Source organism: Rhinolophus sinicus, linkage group LG10, assembly GCF_036562045.2.
Source record: "Rhinolophus sinicus isolate RSC01 linkage group LG10, ASM3656204v1, whole genome shotgun sequence".
NCBI lineage: Eukaryota > Metazoa > Chordata > Mammalia > Chiroptera > Rhinolophidae > Rhinolophus > Rhinolophus sinicus.
The window spans coordinates 96309207-96326866 of NC_133759.1; the positions used below are offsets into that span (position 1 = coordinate 96309207).

The following is a 17660-nucleotide window of genomic DNA, read 5'->3' on the forward strand; positions in this document are numbered from 1 at the left end:
CCGTTGAGAGCTTTTTCTAAAAGAACTTTTTACAAATACTCCAGGAATTGAGTAATAAGACACAAAGTATGTCTCCTCTTTTCCCCACCCCTTCTTTGTACAGCATGAAGATATTTACTAACATATTAGTGACTCATTCTAACCCTTACCCATTTCAGTCTTCTTTAACCACTACCCCAAAATTCTAAAGGAAAAATATTCAGGAATTATGGTTTAAATAAAAACAGCTTCTGGGGAAAACCATACGAATTGTACACAAGACCTTTCTGTACAATCTATGCAACTTCCTGGGAACCTGTAAAGTTTTTAAGGAGAGCAATCTTCTTAACAATTTAGGAGTACTGAGTGCAAAAATTTTGAGGGAGAATACTTGGGCTTAATAGTTATTTTGTGTAAAGGCAAGAGAAAATCATTATAAAAAGAATCCTCAGCTAATATAAAGATAAAACAAATGTAGAGTATTTAAAGCCAAATTCAAAATGTGACTATTATAGGAAGTAGGAGAACATTTTCTATTATTTGGGTTCCACTTTAGCTATCTGAATTTTATTGATGATTCTAGCTGATTAAATGAAGCCTTTATTTGCCCACTAATAAGCTTTACAAAACTAAGGTATTCGCTCAAGATTTCTAGCATTATCAATCCTATACCTAAATATGCACCACTTCTTGGAATGAAGCTCATAACCATCACCCAAATTCCTTTTCCAAAGGAATACCTCAAACAAAACTAAAAATGTTTACCAACAACTATTCAACTTTTTAAAATGTCAGATATATTGGTAATTCTTACCTCTTATTCTTATAGTGTTTCCTAAATGCTGATATAGTGTTCATCAGCATTAATTTCACAGCAACCTCAATCAACTCATCTCTGACCTAGGAGTATATTCTTTTCCTTCCTTTTTACAACCATTTAATAGTGCACAACTGATTCTCAATTCTGGTTGTTGCCAAGCTGCAACTGCAGGAGATTCTTTTTAAAATATTATACACTAAAAATAAAGAAACTAACAGCTAAGGCATTACAAACCTTAGGCATGCCAACAGAGGTCCTGAGGAATTCAACACTCAGGAAAAAAAGTTCAGGAAGGTTAACTGAGACAGGCCCCTGGCTGGACCAAACCTCCTCCAATAAATGGATCAACAGAGACAAAAAGAACACATTCCCTCCCAGAATTCTTTTCCCATAAAGAATCTACAATAGGAAAAATTTATGTTCAATTAGCCACTTAAAAATAATACTCAGATTAATTTTATTTCAAGGAAAGGTTTTCAGAAAATACCTCTCCTTAAATTAGCAAGAGATTAAATCATAAAGGAGGGAAAACTGTGAAGCAAGCTTATTTTGGTTTACATTTCATCTGTGAGATAGGTTATGTCAAAGTTTAAGCACAAATGAAATTAGTTCAACACTCAGCTATATGAAATAGAAAATTTACAAAACAAAAACGTACACTATGCTTCAAAAAACTAAAAATACAAGCCACTTCTGGGTATATATCCAAAGTAATTGAAAACACCATCTCAGAGGGATATTTGCAACCCCATTTTCACAGCAGCATTCCTTACAATAGCCAAAAAGGTAGAAACAACCCAAGTGCCCATCAAGGGACAAATGGGTAAATCAAGTGTGTTATATACATACAATGCAATATCATTCAACCTTAAAAAGGAAATCCTGTCACGTGTTACAACATGGATGAACCTTGAGAACATTATGCTAAGTGAAATAAGTCTGTCACACACAAAAAAAAGATACTATGATTCCACTTATATAAAATATCTAACATAGTCAAATTCATAGACTGAAGGGAGGGAAAAAGGGGGAATTGTTTAATGGGTATAGCTTTAGTAATGCAAGATGAAAAAGTTCTGGAGATCTATTTCACAATGTGAATGTACTGAACTATACACTTAAAAATAATTAAGATAAGTTGGCCCATTTTACGTGCTACCTATGTAGAGTGGAAAGTTTGATGAGAAGTAGTATATTTTCATGGTGCTAAAGGAATTATTAATGCAAGAGAAATAACATTAACTACACAGGGGAATAACAGGAAAACACCCTGACCTGAGGGAGAATCCAAGTGAACATCACCAATGATGAGGGCAAATGACGATCATGAGCCTACAGATGAGCACCGAGAACACGCTGCCCGTATAACCTGAACCTCTCATGAGCAAATGTCAGACAACCCCAAATTGAGGAATAGTCTCTATTACATATGTTGTATTTTATATTGCAACGAAATGCAATATATGATCATTTACTGGAGGAGGGAGAAAGTTTTAAAGGACACTATTGGAAAAATTGACAAAATAATGAAATATGGGCTGCAAATTAGATAAAAGTACTCTGTCAACGTTTCCTGAATTTGAAAACTATATTGTGGTTATGTACAAGAATATTTTTGATCTTAGGAAATGCTCAAGTATTAAGGAGTAAAGGAACCTACTCTCAAATAATTCAAGGAAAAAAATGTTTACATAAAGAATGACAATCAATAATGTTGTAAAGATTTTGTAGGATATCCGATGGACACTTATCTCGTTAGGGAGACCACCTCAGGGATGATGTGGATGCCTGATCACTGCACTGTACACCTGAAGCTGAAGCTGAACAATAATGAATGTCAACTACAAGTTTATATATATATATACACATATATATAGTTATACATATAACTATATATAACTATATACATATAGTTATATATATATAACTATATATATCTGTATATCTATATAGTTACAAGAAGTGGAGTACAGCATTAGGAATAGAGACAGTGGAAATGTAATGGCTGTGCAATGTCAGAGGGGTAGTAGACTGGGGGAGAGGGATTGTCACTGTGTGAGGGATATAAATGATAAATGTCTATTACATTGTTTTGTGCACCTGAAACTAATAAAAAAAAAAAGAACGACAAAGCAAATGTAGCAAAATGTTAAAAATTAGTGAATCCAGATAGAGTGCATGAGTTCTCTGCTATGTCTGAAATTATTTCAAAATAAAAAACTAAACTAGTTTTTAAAAGTATGGTCTTAAATTTAGTTTACCTCAGTTCCACCAAAAATTTTAAGGTATATAAAAAAAGAAAATGTCCTATTTAAGCATAAATGCCAGCAAACTCACCGCAAGTACCAGTAAGCACAAAAATCTATATTCAAATACAAGTATGCTCATTATAGTCAAATAGTATAAAATTAGGTCCTAGGCCTAGGACCCAACTTCAGTATGTGAGACTAGAATGCAAGAGTCATTGGCAAGAGACTACAGACTGGAGAGAAAGAAATCACTATGGATTAGTGATCAGGCAATGGGCTTCGCATAAAATGGGACAACACTTAGAAGGGCCCGAGCTGATTAAATGAAGACTGAAATGAGGAGTGGTGAAGTAAGAGTGATTACCCATTTTTGAAAGGTGGTAACCAAGAGGTTGCTTTTAAACAAGTAAAACGCTGAGCAGGTGTGATAGAAGTCAACAGATAACCAGATGCAGCATAGGAGTCACCAGTCAGCAACATGAGTCCCTCCTTCACAGGAGACAGGTCAGGATTCAGAGGCTTAAACAAGCAATAAAAGTAATCCATCTGGCAGAAAGAGGACGCTGTTGTTATGAGGGTTAGGCAAGTGTGGTGGACAGAGAACACTAGTTTCTTAACAAGACAGCCAATGAAGGCTTGATTACAGTGATGAAATTGAAAGTGGCTAAATCATTTTGTTAAAAACTTAAGCTCAGCTATAGTCCGGTCCCACCATTTAATAAGAGGTGAGCACACAAAAAAATCGCCCTTTCCCTAACTTTGAAATGGGCCACTCAAATGTGAGCCCTTTTCTATTAGGTTTTAAAAGCATATAGGAAGCAGAAAGGACCATAAGGACTAAATTCACTAATGAGACATAACTTTCTCTTCATGACAAAGCCAATCATTTCCTTACAAAGCCATCTGCCGCAGGGTAGATGAGATCTACCCTCCATTTGTGAACAACTCCTAGTTATCTCATTCCCTAGTAAAATATAAATGTCATCCTTCCTTATTAATTAAAAGGGCAAAGTTATACTCCACCAGCATTACCTGAAGCTTCTACAAATTCTTTCAAGGTATTTTAAAGATGTAGAGTATACTGTAGGCCACAATACAACAGGATTTAGGTTGACTGGCTATTCAAGTAAACCCATATTAAGTGACTATACTAGTTGTTGTCACATTCATCCTAGTTCTGCCACTTAGAAGCTACTTCATAAAATAAGTTACTACTTCCATAGCACTTACTGTGTGGCATGCATTTACATTAATTGATATAATCACCACAACAACCCTATTAAAGTGCTATACTATCGCTGTTTTGTAGCTGAGGAAACTAAAGAGCAGAGGGTAAATGGTCTTCCCATGATTCCACAGCTACGTAGAAGCAGGAGAGCCAGGATTCGGATCCAAGCAGTCAGCCCAAAGTCAGGCTCTTACCTACTGCCTCCCTCACCCCACGTTCCTGAACCCCTCTCCTCCCCGACTTCCCACTACAGGAGCGGAGCCCTTAACAGGTCCACATGCTCGTTTCTGAATCCCATGGACATGGACAGGCTTCAGAATTCGTAATTTTTCTGGTTTGCAAAAGATAATAAGCACCCTATTATCAAGCATATTAATATTTCAGAAGTGAAATGAAAAAACATTCACACTAAGTAGGATAAATAGATCTAATAGCCTCACACAATTTAAGGTCATTGGTTTTGCCATCAAAAAAGTAACAAAGTTGTTTTCAGTTTCTAGATTTTGAAATTGCAGTTAAGTAACTTGATAGAATTGTCAAGATTAAATAAGAATATACTTAATTGCTTACCATTGGGCCTAGTACACAATACTAAGTAGGCATAATACATAGTAACTATTACATTAAAATTAAAATGTATTAGGTTTTATTAATTGTAAGTGAATGAATGATGTTTCTAATTAAAAGCTCCAAGTATTACAAGGGCAATCTGCAGGGACCATAGGTACCCAAATAGGTGACATGGGAGGATGATCTTAGCACCATAAAAATAGAACACCAATTATGAACAACACTACTACGAAATAACTAGGAAATATCCTTTTAAATTAACGGATGGTGAAGGGGGCTACATAAGTCTTAAAAGAATGTCTCTCTAATCATAAGAATTTACTCAATCTTCTAAAGTCTATTCAATCCTCTTAGAAAATCAGATAGCTTTTACAAGTAGGAAAAAAAGAGGTTAAACACTAATACTTTAGATTTCAAGCTCCCAAACATGTACCGTCAAACAATCCTCTAAAAAACTTACCTGGATAACTAGGTTTGAATATACGGTAAAAACAACTATAGAGAAAACACTTATCCTTAGTAATAACATCTGTATTCAAATTATTTAACTCCCTAATAGTAAATTGTTCTTATAAAATAACTATCCAAAAAAAAATGGTAATGGCCACAAAGTGGCAAACTACTTTTAAGAACAGACACATCTTGACTTCACTTTGTTACTTAGGGCAACATACGTGACATCTCCCCAAGAAAATGAACACTGCTATAAAAGGATCTTTTTAATTATTAATGTAAATACTCATCACAGTTTTCAAACACTTGAACAGAGTTCCCTTAGTCCTGGCTCTAAGATACCAGTAAGCAGTTTTAAGTATACTATGTTTTCATTGATTTCTATGTACTTTTAATATTTCTTTTGTATTATGTCTAATAGAGTTCATCAGAAGTCTAAGTATGTCTTAACAGATGGACTTTTTTAAAAAGGCAATGTGGGGGCGGCTGGATAGCACCCCCTGTTAAGAGCGCGGTGCTCATAACACCAAGGTTGCCGATTCGCTCCCTAAATGGGCCACTGTGAGCTGCGCCCTCCACAACTACCTGACTTGGAGCTGATGGGTCCTGGAAAAACACACTTAAACAAATAAAAGTTTAAAAAAAAAAAGAAAGGCAATGGGGAGACAAAAATTAATTAACTAATTAAAAAAGCAATATATTCAATTTATTTCACTATTTTTGTTTTACCATAAACAGTTTGTCCAATTTACTGCATTTTAGTCTTTAAACCCTTTTCTAAAAAAAATTTAAAAAGAGGAAAAATTTTAATAAATAAATAAATAAATAAATCCTTTTCCAGTCCAATCATCCAGCACTTAATAAATGCTAAGTTCGTGCTCAAGGAGCTCCTCTCATGAACAAGTAGACTCCACTATTGCGAGAGCCAGGCCAGCCAAGGCAAAACAAATGATACCTAATTTAAGACCCAGGACCATACATGAAAAAAAGAAATCCTATTTCCAAAATGCCCAGAGTTCACTACATTGAACTGGAGAGCAATTCATATTTTAAAAGCAGCAGCTATTGACTGGTTGAGTGAGGAACTGAGAGCTTCTCTACCTACCAGAGTAACTCCCCACCAAAATCACAAACTAAATGGTAATGATGAAATATAGTTAAGTGTATTAAAACAGAGTTGTTTCCAAATCTTAGAGAATTGTCTATCATTCAGAAAGGCATTTTCAATATACCTATTAACAACTGCCACTTATAATTTTAGGCAATTTACTTAATCTTTCTGAGCCTCAGTGTCTTTTATCTGTGAAACAGGGATTAGTAGAATTTACTTCATTGGACTTTCCAGAGTAAAATGAAACACTGTATACAAAGTGCTTACCACAGTCTGCATAAGCGTGGGAAATACATAGTAGCTATTATTAATCAAGAAAGTAAAGTTTGGCAACATTCTTAGATGTTGGGAATATGCAGAAAAGTTCAATGAAATTAAGTGTTATTGGAGGTGTGAGTTTTAAAAGGCTAAAAACCACTATTCTGTAGTAAAGTGACTAATATAAAATTGGCCCAAAAGGAGATAAAAATTATGGTCTAAACGTCTAGTGGGCAACCAGATTTAAGAAACTATTTGCAAGTTTAATTTCTGGTTCTATAATGAGGATTTATATCTGCCATCCAAGTCGCCCATCCCCTTATGTATTGCTTACTTTGTAATTACATCCATTTGAAATTAACCAGTAACTTTTAAAACAGGCTTAACAAATTTATCATTCTATTTTGGCAAAACTACCCCTCATCCCCTAAAAATCAATTATCTCTAAATATGATCAGAGAATAATTTCCTTCAGAATCACCTTGTTAAAAACACAAAGTGGTGGAAAGGAGCTCAGAAATCTTAAGCAAATTTGTTTTGAGGACCATTGTCCAAAGTGTTTCACAAAAACATTCTGTATTAAATCCACTTAACCTCCACTTACTTTCATACAAGATTTGCCACTAGACTAGCAAGCTGTATTCTTCTGTTAATGTGTGTCTAAATTAATTCGGGAATTTAGGAAGAACAGCACCAATAAATATCAAGAAATAAGGATGCACTTCATAGGCACAAATAACCACTAAGAACATCTTTCATTTTTTAATCAGTGTCAAATTAATAGCCATAACAGAGATAAGCAAATAATATACAACCTCTTTAATAGCCCCCCCACCAAAAAAAAAAATGATCTCAGGAAGATTAAACCTATAGTTGCATCAAGACCTTTGCTTTAAAACAGTACATAGTGATGACGTATGGTCTTATTTACACAAAAGGCTGAAAATTAACCTCATTAGAAATCTAAGTCCAATAAAACATGCCTTGTGTATATCTAGTTATCTAGTTTATAAAATTTAGTTATAAAATTTACTTTTAATACCATGATGTTACAGGTTCTTTACTCAGATTCAAACTAGGTTTTTAATGTCCAACTAATCACTTCCAAAGAAAAATCATTGAAGTCCAACATGCACTGGAAGAACTCACTCTCCATACTGTACATATACTGGTCCGGTAGTGAGTGTCCTACAGCTGTCTGGATCAGAAAGTGATTGGCACTTCCCTGTCATTTTACTGTGGGAACCCTTTAACAACACCGTAGGCTCTAAGAATCACCACCAAAAAATATTTAAGTGTTTTAAATATGTACAACTCAATGCAATCATTCAAACATACAACTTGAGGACCTAAATTCTCCACCTGGATGCTTAGTATAAGCTACTGATACCACTACTCACTGCTTCACCAGAATGGCTGTATATTTTTCCCACCAAAAGTAGGGCTATTGCACCATACGTTTCATGGTCTCTGTAAAGAAAAAAAATCATTGTCTTGGTTTATATTTCCTTAAAAGAAACAAGTAAATTTTCTACAAATTTCTTTAAGAACTTAGTGAAATCTGAGGTTTTCTAAAGAAATCACCTCAATTCTTTTTAATGCAACAGTATCCCACATACATACACAAAAAGTCAACAGTTATAAAAGATCAATTCTGAAATACAACTAACTACAACCTTTAATAAGCATGTACCACAAAATTAAAATGCACAAGGGTTTAAGCATAAGCATGTACTTCATGATTCCTTAATTCATATCAAGTCCAAAAAAACAGAATTCAGAAAGACTTTTCAACATTTCAAAGTAGCTCTATAACTATTTTTTTAAGATATGGAGAATAGTACTAAACAGTTTAAACCCTTTCTGTGTAGAAAAGAAACCATAGGTCCCAGTACTTTCCCTTCAGGTACGGATTGAAAAGGCTGAGAAACTGTTTGCCTTTACAGATGTTCTTGACTGGTTAAATTTTTCTGTTTGAAATTATTCAAGTTGGAGGTGTATTTAAGAGATAGGTCTAAAAGTTTGCAGGCAGGCAGGCGATATCCCTATCATTTCTACTAACCCGAAACAAGGCTTTCAAAAGAGGCCCTCACAGGACTGCAGTTGCTGTCCCTTCGGTTTGTTCCTGAGGGAAAAGAACTATTTTTAAAAAGTTAAGGAAATGCATCCAAGTGGATGCAATGGGAAAAAAATCCAGAATGTGGAAAATTCTACCAAACAAAGACTGTGGGTTTAACAAATAAACTGCAAGGGAATAAAAGTAATGGCAGAACGACAGATGAAAAACTTATGAAACTTACCAACCATTTACAATGTAAACTTTACTTAGATTTTAATTTGAACAAAATAGATTTTAATTGCAATGTTAATTTAGAGCCGATCTGTGAAATTTTAACACTGACTGGATATATGATAATAACATAAAGGAGTTGCCATTATTTTAGGTGCGGTAATAGCAGTACGGTTACGGTTTTTAAAGTCCTTATCTTTTTCAGAGATCTATACTGAAATATTTATGGTAAGGTGATTATGTTTAGGATGTGCTTCAAAATAATCCAGTGGAGATGGGCAAACCATGAAACAAGTTTGGCTAATGGTTGATAAATGTTGAAGCAAGGGCAATAAATACATAGAAGTTCACTTCCCATAATAAAAAATAAATTATGGTACAATCACTGATTTATTATTCTGTCTAAAGTAATCATTAAGGCAGTTTAGCAACTTGAAGGAATACTTATTATATAATGAAATATGAAGAAACAAATGTACCTATGTCAAAATTACAAAAGCATTAATGGAAAAAAGGGAATAAGAAAACAAAACTGAATTTGTGGGTTAGTTGATTATTTTTATCTGCTAGTATTACACTATTATCATTAGACATTGATGATGAATTCAGGAATAGGGAGGTAATTTAAACTACCTAAGAAGGTTGGGTATAAAATAGTGGAGTTGCTGAGAATAAACCAGACAATGTATGACTCACTTTAAAGGTATTTAGTTTCAAATACTATGTGCAAGTATGCTACATAAAATGTTTTTAACCAGATATTCAAATATCTTCATTTTTAGGATGCCTATGTCATTGATAGGCTAAAGCAACCTACTTTGAAGAAAGGAGGAAGTAACAGTCAAACCAGGATGACACAGGAAAACCAGACCACCTGGTCACCCTGTTCACTTTACACATATAAACTGAGGCTTGGAGTTGTTTACTTGTTTGTGCTTAAGTGAACTATCTAAAGTCAAAATGAATTAGCCTCATAAGAACCTCCCAGAGAGACTGCAGCCCAGAGAGGCACAGAGTCAGTGCTAACTGGAGAGGCCAGTACTACAAGTCAGAATCCAAGTACCCTGACACTGTCCAGGTCAATCTATTTAGTACCACATTCAGGTTTTTTTTTAATTACAGGTGTCCTGCTCCTTTTTTCCACAAAAAGATTCTCCTCAGCAATGAGTTCTTCAATCAAATAACTCTAAAAATAAGGCAAAAAAAAAAAAAATACAATGATAGGAAGGGGGGGAGAATGTCAAGTGCTTATAAAAAAAGCAGCAGACTCTTGGTCAATCCACATATATATGAAATCCTGTACTCTAGGGTCAAACACTGTTTCTACACAGTGAAAAACTCTTCCACTTTAAAAGACATTTTTGAACCATGCATAATGTCAGAATAAAATAATTAATAAAAGCAATTACTGGCCCTTTTGAAGAAAAGCACTCAGTAGTTTCCCAAATGTTAATTCTTTCCTGACTATCTCACCAAACAGGCAAGAACCAAGACTTCAGAGTCTACTGCGTGTTCCCCAATATACAGCTCAGGAAATGGGTAATCTCCAGAGCAGGTGCCGTGGTTATGAGCTGACTAAGGAATCTGCTTGGCTCTAGCACCCATAGCATTTGTATCAGCCCATACTGCTACTGAAATCAAGATAAACACTAAATTTCAAAAATCTGCCAATTCTTTAGTTAGTGCTTAAAAGAAAACTTGCCAGCCCAATTAACTTTTTAATATGAAAGTCCAAGAAGCACAGGCTTTTTAGATTCAGATCAACCTATATCTGAATTCTCACCTTGCCATTTATAAGCTAAATGACTGGCCAAATTAAATGAACCTCAATTTCCTCCTATATAAATGAAAATACCACCAGTTATAAAGACTAAAGCATGTGGTATAATGCCTGGTGCATAACAGGCACTCAATAGGAAGCTATTTTTACTGAAAGGTTTAAGTCAAATAGGATACAAACTATTCTTAAAGCAACTGAGGACTACACTCATGGTCCTGATTAGTCTATAAAGGTTATCTCCTGGAGCATCAGTTAACCCCAAATAGTACGTAATCAAGATGTAATAGTATGTAATCAAGATATACACAGATTTTGTAATATACTGGCAGATCCATTTTTCGAAATTATATTATGAAAAAGGAATACCCAACTGGTCAAGCATTGGTCCAATAATTCCTTGAAGTGCTAAATTTTAAAAACCACGTGTTTTATTTCTTTACCACTTCTACAATGGATGCCTCCCACGTAAGTTAATAATAGAAGGCAGGAACTGTGTCTCATACATATACGTGCATGCCTCAGATACTGCGGGTTCGGTTCCAGACCATCATAATAAAGCAAGTGTCACAATAAAATGAGTTGTACTTTTTACTGGTGGAGGGTCTTGCCTCCAGTTTATTTAAAAAAAAAAAAAAAAAAAAGTAACACCTGTGAAGCACAATAAAGCCAAGTGCAATCAATAAACGAGGTATGCCTCATTTTGGAATCCCTAGGAGGGGCCCTTACACTCAGATATGCTCAATAAATATTAGTTGAATGAAAGTTGATAGTTCCCTTAATGACTTTTTAAAAAACACTTTAATGACAGGATCCTTTCACTTCAAAACATTAAAATGTAGAAGGTTAATAATAGCTTCCCCAACAAAAGAAATTGCTGTTGATAAGCACTGTTAGAAAAATAGACCAAAACTCTAAAAATTAACTGCAATCCTCTAACAATTAAAAAAAGAAAAAGAAAAAAAAAACCAAAAACAAAATGAGCACCTCAAAACAGGAAAGAACTATCCATTCCATTTCCAGACACAACTTACCTTTTTGCACCTTCCTTTTGCAGATTTGAAATCCAGATACTCACACAATCACCAGCCTTCACTTCTGTTTGATTCAATAGCATACACACTACTGGTTCTCTTTTGCTACAAATACATCAGTAGAAAGCACACTGGTCTTATTCTGCTTTCTAACTATGAAAACAAAAGTGCCAAAGTCCTAACTCAAAATTCTTTTTAAAAAGACTTTCAAAAAATGAGATTAAATAACATGCAGAAATGATTGTAAAGGCTCCCATCTTCTCCCTCCCCCCACAAACATCATACTTTGAAACATTAATTTTAAATGGCTTTTTTTTCCCCCAAATGGGAAAGGATTCTTGTACCTTGCTGGGAGGGCAAGGAGGTAAAACATACTAAAATAAGCCATTTCCAAACAGGTGAAATACCATCAGAGTGTGTGCTGTTGCAGGAAACAGAATGGAGAGCCGTGAATGGGAGTCTGCACTTCATATCTGCAAAAGAAGAGTAAAAAGGTTAACTTAACTGTAGGCTTAGATTCTCTTCTTTACCTGTTTAAAGCGATGCCCAAAAACATTTTAAATCGAAAGATGAAAATGTGCTGGCTGAGACAGGTTTGTAGGTGAACTCAACCTTCTTGTTCTCAATACATAAATTTAAACTAGATCTACAGTAGTAGAAGTCAGTATTTGAACACTTTTAAATACCACACCATCTTGATACTCAAAGTTAAAAAGAAAATCCGATCTCTTCTTCAGACTTTGCTTAAAACTGTCTTAGTAATTAGATAAATGTGTTTCCTGTTGAACAATTGTCTAAGGAGAATTGGTTCTAACAGTCAGAATACCCGTCCAAAGGCTCGTTTTAAATACATGCTCTTCCCCCTATAAGGAGTGACAGTTAACCTTTTGGGAACCCCCGTGCGCACACCCCCTTCTCCAACCTCATTAAAATTAAAGGTTAATTGGAGAATAGAACTGCCTCACAAGCAGCCTCCCCAGACCAAGACCCTGTCCTCAGAGAAAATCCTTCGCATGTTGCATTAACCCTCCCGCCCCAGTGTGAGCGCGCCAGGGCCGGGTCTCTCAGAGGCCGGGGGGTGGGGGTGACATCCGCGAGCCCGTCGCGCACCCGCGCCCTCTACCCGGTGGCACACCTGCCCTTGCAGACGCTCACCTGGAGCAGGGACCGCCCTCTCTCGGCCTCGCGCGCCTGCCCTACTCGGAGAAGCGCCACGCGGGACCCGAGGGCGGCGCGGGCGCCGGGGAGGCGGGAGCCGGGGGTGAAAGGGCGGCCCTGGTTCCCTCCCTCCCCGGGGACCGAGCGGAGCGGGGCGGCCAGGGGCGCACTGGGGGTGGGCGCGGTACCTTTTGGACAGATCCATGAGCACCCCGGAGAAGAGCTTCTCCCCAAGGCGGAACGACACGACGAGCGCGTCCTCAATGATGTGGTCCAGCGTGACCCGCACCTCCGAGCCGGGGATGAGTTGCGACACCGCAGAGTCCCCGCCCGCCGGCGGCACGAGCGCCGGGGCTGCGGGCTGGGGCAGCTGCGGCTCCTGGCGCTCCTCGGGAGTCGGGGGCTGCTCCGGCGGCGGTGCAGGGGAAGGTGGGAGGTCGGGCCCTTCCCGAAGCGCGGCTGCCGCCGGCTCCACCACCCGGGCGGGCAGCTTCTCCTCAGCCTCTAGCTCCAGCCCCGCCGCCTCTGGGCTGCGAGCGAGCTCCCCCGGCGGCGGCGGTGGAGGCGGGAGCGGCGGCTCGTCGGCCTGAGGAGAGGACTGCTGCCCGTCGGCCTCGCCGTCCGGCACAGATGCTTCGGTGGCGGTGACCGGGAGCGGGTCAGTGCCGGCCTCGCTGCCGGGGATGGGCTCCATCTCCGGCTCGGCCTCGCCGGCGCCCCCCTCCCCGGGGGACGCTGCAGTCGCTGCCGCCTCTGCAGCTACGGCCGCCATTTTCTTCCTGGCTTCACCCTCCTCCAACTCCCGCTGCAGCGGCGCTAGCGGCAGCGCTGCTTGGTTCCCTGGGCCTTGCCCTCCCTCCCGCGAACAGTTTTGTCCCGCCCTTTCCCTGAAGCTTATTATTGGCACCGCGCCATTGGTTCCGTCCTACACCCCTCCCGCACTTCTGATGTAGCATTGGCAATATGTGGACGTCTATCATCCAGTCATTCCACCCTCCCATGCAGAGTAGGAACTTCTCATTGGCCGGATGAGTTGTCAAATGTCGAATCTTGAGGAGGGGGCGGGCTCAAAGTAGGCGGGGGAAGTCAAAAGCGGAGCCATAGACTTACCGACTCTTGCTATTGGCTGGAAGAGGAAACAAAATTTTATGGTTGGCCTATGTTCCTGCCCATTATCAGGCAGTCTTTCAGAGGCGGCAGAAAGGAGGGAATCACGTGGCGTGCCAGTTCTTTCAAAGGAGACCGAGGGGAGGAGTAACAGGAGAATGTGAGAGGGGAACTGCTTCCCAAGAATCCCTGCGCGGAGGTCCTTAGAATAAATGTTATTTCTAGGCGTGCGGCCGCTTGTGGGCACAAGTTTCTTTCGGAAGGTCAACTAAAGTTTGAAAATAATTCTACAAGTTCTTGGAGTTCCTACTATGCTAGGCACTGTGCTAGGTACAGGGGATAAAATGCTATGCGAGACGTTCTCCATAACCTCATGGCAGCCTCTCTAGCCTCCACACAATGTGTGTGTTCCTTGACTTCTCTCCATTTGCTAGGAACAACGCACCTATTTATTTCAAAGTAGGACAATGCTAGTGAAAAGAGAAGGGACACTATGCACACTGGATTCAGCTGATGAAAGTTCCAAGGAGCAGTCGTGAGGCATCGCTGGGCTCCTATGTAAACACTGCTTGTTCCCTCCACATTCACTGGAAAATGGGCACACCTGTGTCCTTGCTTAAGCTTTTCTTTTCCTGGCCTCTCCTATGCCACAGGTTCAAAAACTTCCTCTTTTTGGTGTCCTAATGCCCCTACTTCTCTATCCTACTGTAAGTCTCTTGGTTTGTATGTCTGGAAGACTCTACTAAATCCATTTCTCTCAAATTGTACCTCAGAGTCAGCCTTCTCTCCAGAAGAGATTATAGGCTCTGAGAATACCTACAGGAGGGAGGGGAGAGAAGTTGCCAGCATTAAAGGGAGTAAAAAACTAAAATTCTGAAGAATAATTACAGTGAAGATTTACTGAATACCCACTGTGTACAGGCACTCATACAAACACTTTAGATACCATTTCATTTAATTCTTACAATATCCATATGAGGCAGATACTATTATTACTATTATTATACCCATTTTATAGATAAAGAAACTGAAGCACAAAAAGGGTGCCCAGGGTCACTCAGCTAGTAAGTTGCAGAGTCAGAATTCCAACTTTACATTGGAAGACCTGAAAATGGCAAAAAGTAAATATCGCTATTTGCTCAAGCCACAGGGCTCTTGAGAAAAGGCCAATAGAAAATCCCTGTCAGGCAGGTTCAGCATCTCCAAAGTAACAGAAGGAAATGAATTTACTGACTGTCCACTCTGTGCCAGAGATTTTCCCTTAAGCAATCATTTAAAATCCTGTGAGTTAAGTCTCCTTCTTTTACAGATGAGGAAACTGACCTTAGCCATATTCAAAATCTTCAAGGTCACACAGATGGCTAGCAGCAGATCCTTCCAAGGTCTTTCCAAGTGCATGCCCATTTCACTCACTCATTTATCGAACAAATAATTTATCTCCTGCAGAACAAATAATTTATCTCCTGCATGCCTACAATAAACAGACATGGATCCCACCTTACAGAGTTTTCACCATGATCACTTTGTCTGTATAGTTCACCATAATCAATTAATTAAACTAACATAGAGTTCTATGAAACCCCTAGACCTACACTGAGCTCCCACATTGTATAATCTCCCACAGGGAAAAAAATACAGTTCAGGTTCTGGGACCTGATTACTTCTTGCAGTAATTCATTGCAAGACACTGCAGTGAATTACTTAAACTAAGGATTTATAGCAGATTGTGGCATCCCAAGTCACCCTTCTAAATCATTTTTCATCCTGCAACTCAAGAGCTTCTACTAGCTCCTATGTTTACATCAAGTGTACACTCTTCTGCTTGTCTTTCTTGTGTGCCCTCTCTGTTCCTATTCTATCTCTCAAGGTTGTTTTCTACTACTCTTCAAACTTCCTATACTGGAAAGATCTGGTCATGACGTTTTCATCCATTTATTCAACAAATAAATGTTGAAGGCCTACTATGTGTCAGTTACTGGGCTAGGGAGGCAGAAGTCGTGCAGAAAACACATGAAAGACTTAGTACCTGGTCTCCTGGGGTTTATTTTTCTGGTTAGGAAGCTAGAAAATAAGTAATGAATACACAAGATGATTATAGATTATGAGCAATGCCTTAAAAGAAATAAGCAAGGTGAGGTGATAGGGAGTAGCTAGGGGAGGGGCAGAGAGTGTCTCTGTTAGATAAGGTGATCAGAAAAGGCCTAAGGACAAGACATTTTAGCTAAGATGAAAAGATAAGGAGCCAGCTATTGACATTGTTGGATGGACATTTGGCTCAAAAGGAACAGCAATTGCTAACATCCTAAGGTAAAAGAACTCTCGGCTTGTTCCAGAAACAGAAAGACCAGTGTAATTCAAAAGGAACAGCAAGATAAGTGGGTGAGGTAAAATTGGAAAGGAAGACGGGAGCCAAATCATACTCGTATTTTATGCACTACAGATACAAAAACAAAAGATTCTGCCCTCAGGGAGTTCTTACTCCAGTGGGAAGCCAGCTATTACTCTCAGCCGTGTCCTGGTCACTTCTGTATTCAGCCTCCTCCTGGCATAGAATCAGCATAGAGAAGGTACTTGTGGAGTGGATAGCCACATGGTATTTGTGTCTGGATGGATGATTGGCTAAATGGATGGAGGGTGGCATCGATGGTTGGAAGGTTGGGTGGTGCCTTAGTCCATTCAGGCTGCTAGAACTAAATACCACAGACTTGGTGGCAAATAAACAACAGAAATGCATCTCTTATAGTTCTGGGTGCTGGAAGTACAAGATCAAGGTGCCAGTATGGTCAGATGAGGCCCCTCTTCCAGGTTGCAGACTTCTCGTTGTATACTCACATGGTGGAAAGGGGCAAGGGAACTTTCTGGGGTCTCTTTTATAAGGGCATTCATGAGGACCCCTCCCTCATGAACTAATCACCTCCCAAAGGTCCCATGTCCTAATACCATCACCGTGGGAGTTAGGATTTCAACATATAAATTTTGGAGGGGCACAAACATTCCGACCATAATAGATGGATAATTGGTTGATTGGACAGATCACTGAAGGGATGGATGGGTGGATGGGTAGGTGGGTGGATGGGTGGATAGATGAATTGCAGGGATAAGGAATCCAGCTGACTACTCAAGTGTATCTTCACTGTCACAAGCAGACTTTGATCAAAAGCTCTGTGGATGGTACCATAGTTTGGTGGCTAAAAACTCAGAGAGTAGAAATGAATGAACCTGTATATGACTCCCAATTGAACTCTGATTCACTGTACAGTATGGCACAACTTAGGCAAATTACTTAACCTCTGTTTCCTCACTTATAAATTATCTTAATAATAACTAATGTTCTATAGGGTTGATTTATTCGTTTTTAAATCATCAAACATATCTAAAGTGCTTAACATAGACCCTAAGCCATAGTAAGCATAGCTCAATAATTATTAGCAACTAGATGAAGAAATTCAGTCTTATCATTGCATCCGGGGTTGATCATACTGCAGAACTCTGACTCTCAATAATCAAACTTGTGAAAGACTAAGTAAAAACCTCAACACTGGGGTGTTGTTTCATAGCGAGGGATAAATATGCCTAATTATGGCTTAGTGGTAGTTTTTTTCCTGGGCATGTTCTTTCAGGAAATC

The 17660-nt window shown here is 38.7% G+C and overlaps 1 protein-coding gene across 11 annotated transcripts in view; it reads right to left on the bottom strand.

Annotated features, from left to right (window-relative positions):
- The window catches only part of PWWP2A (PWWP domain containing 2A), a 38610-nt gene extending 24791 nt beyond the window's left edge, over positions 1-13819 (bottom strand). For 10 of the 11 annotated variants that reach the window (XR_012489856.1, XR_012489857.1, XR_002138075.2 and 7 more), the window contains exon 1: positions 13116-13819. Coding sequence is in view for 4 of the 11 variants with exons in the window: in XM_019740641.2 (XP_019596200.2) it covers positions 13116-13699 (584 nt within the window). In the remaining 7 variants the exon portion in view is untranslated. Of the gene's footprint in view, positions 1-8068; positions 8139-11769; positions 12126-13115 lie in introns of those variants that run through there. The other variant, XM_074313862.1, reaches the window with a different exon arrangement.
- Between the last annotated feature and the right edge of the window lie 3841 nt (positions 13820-17660).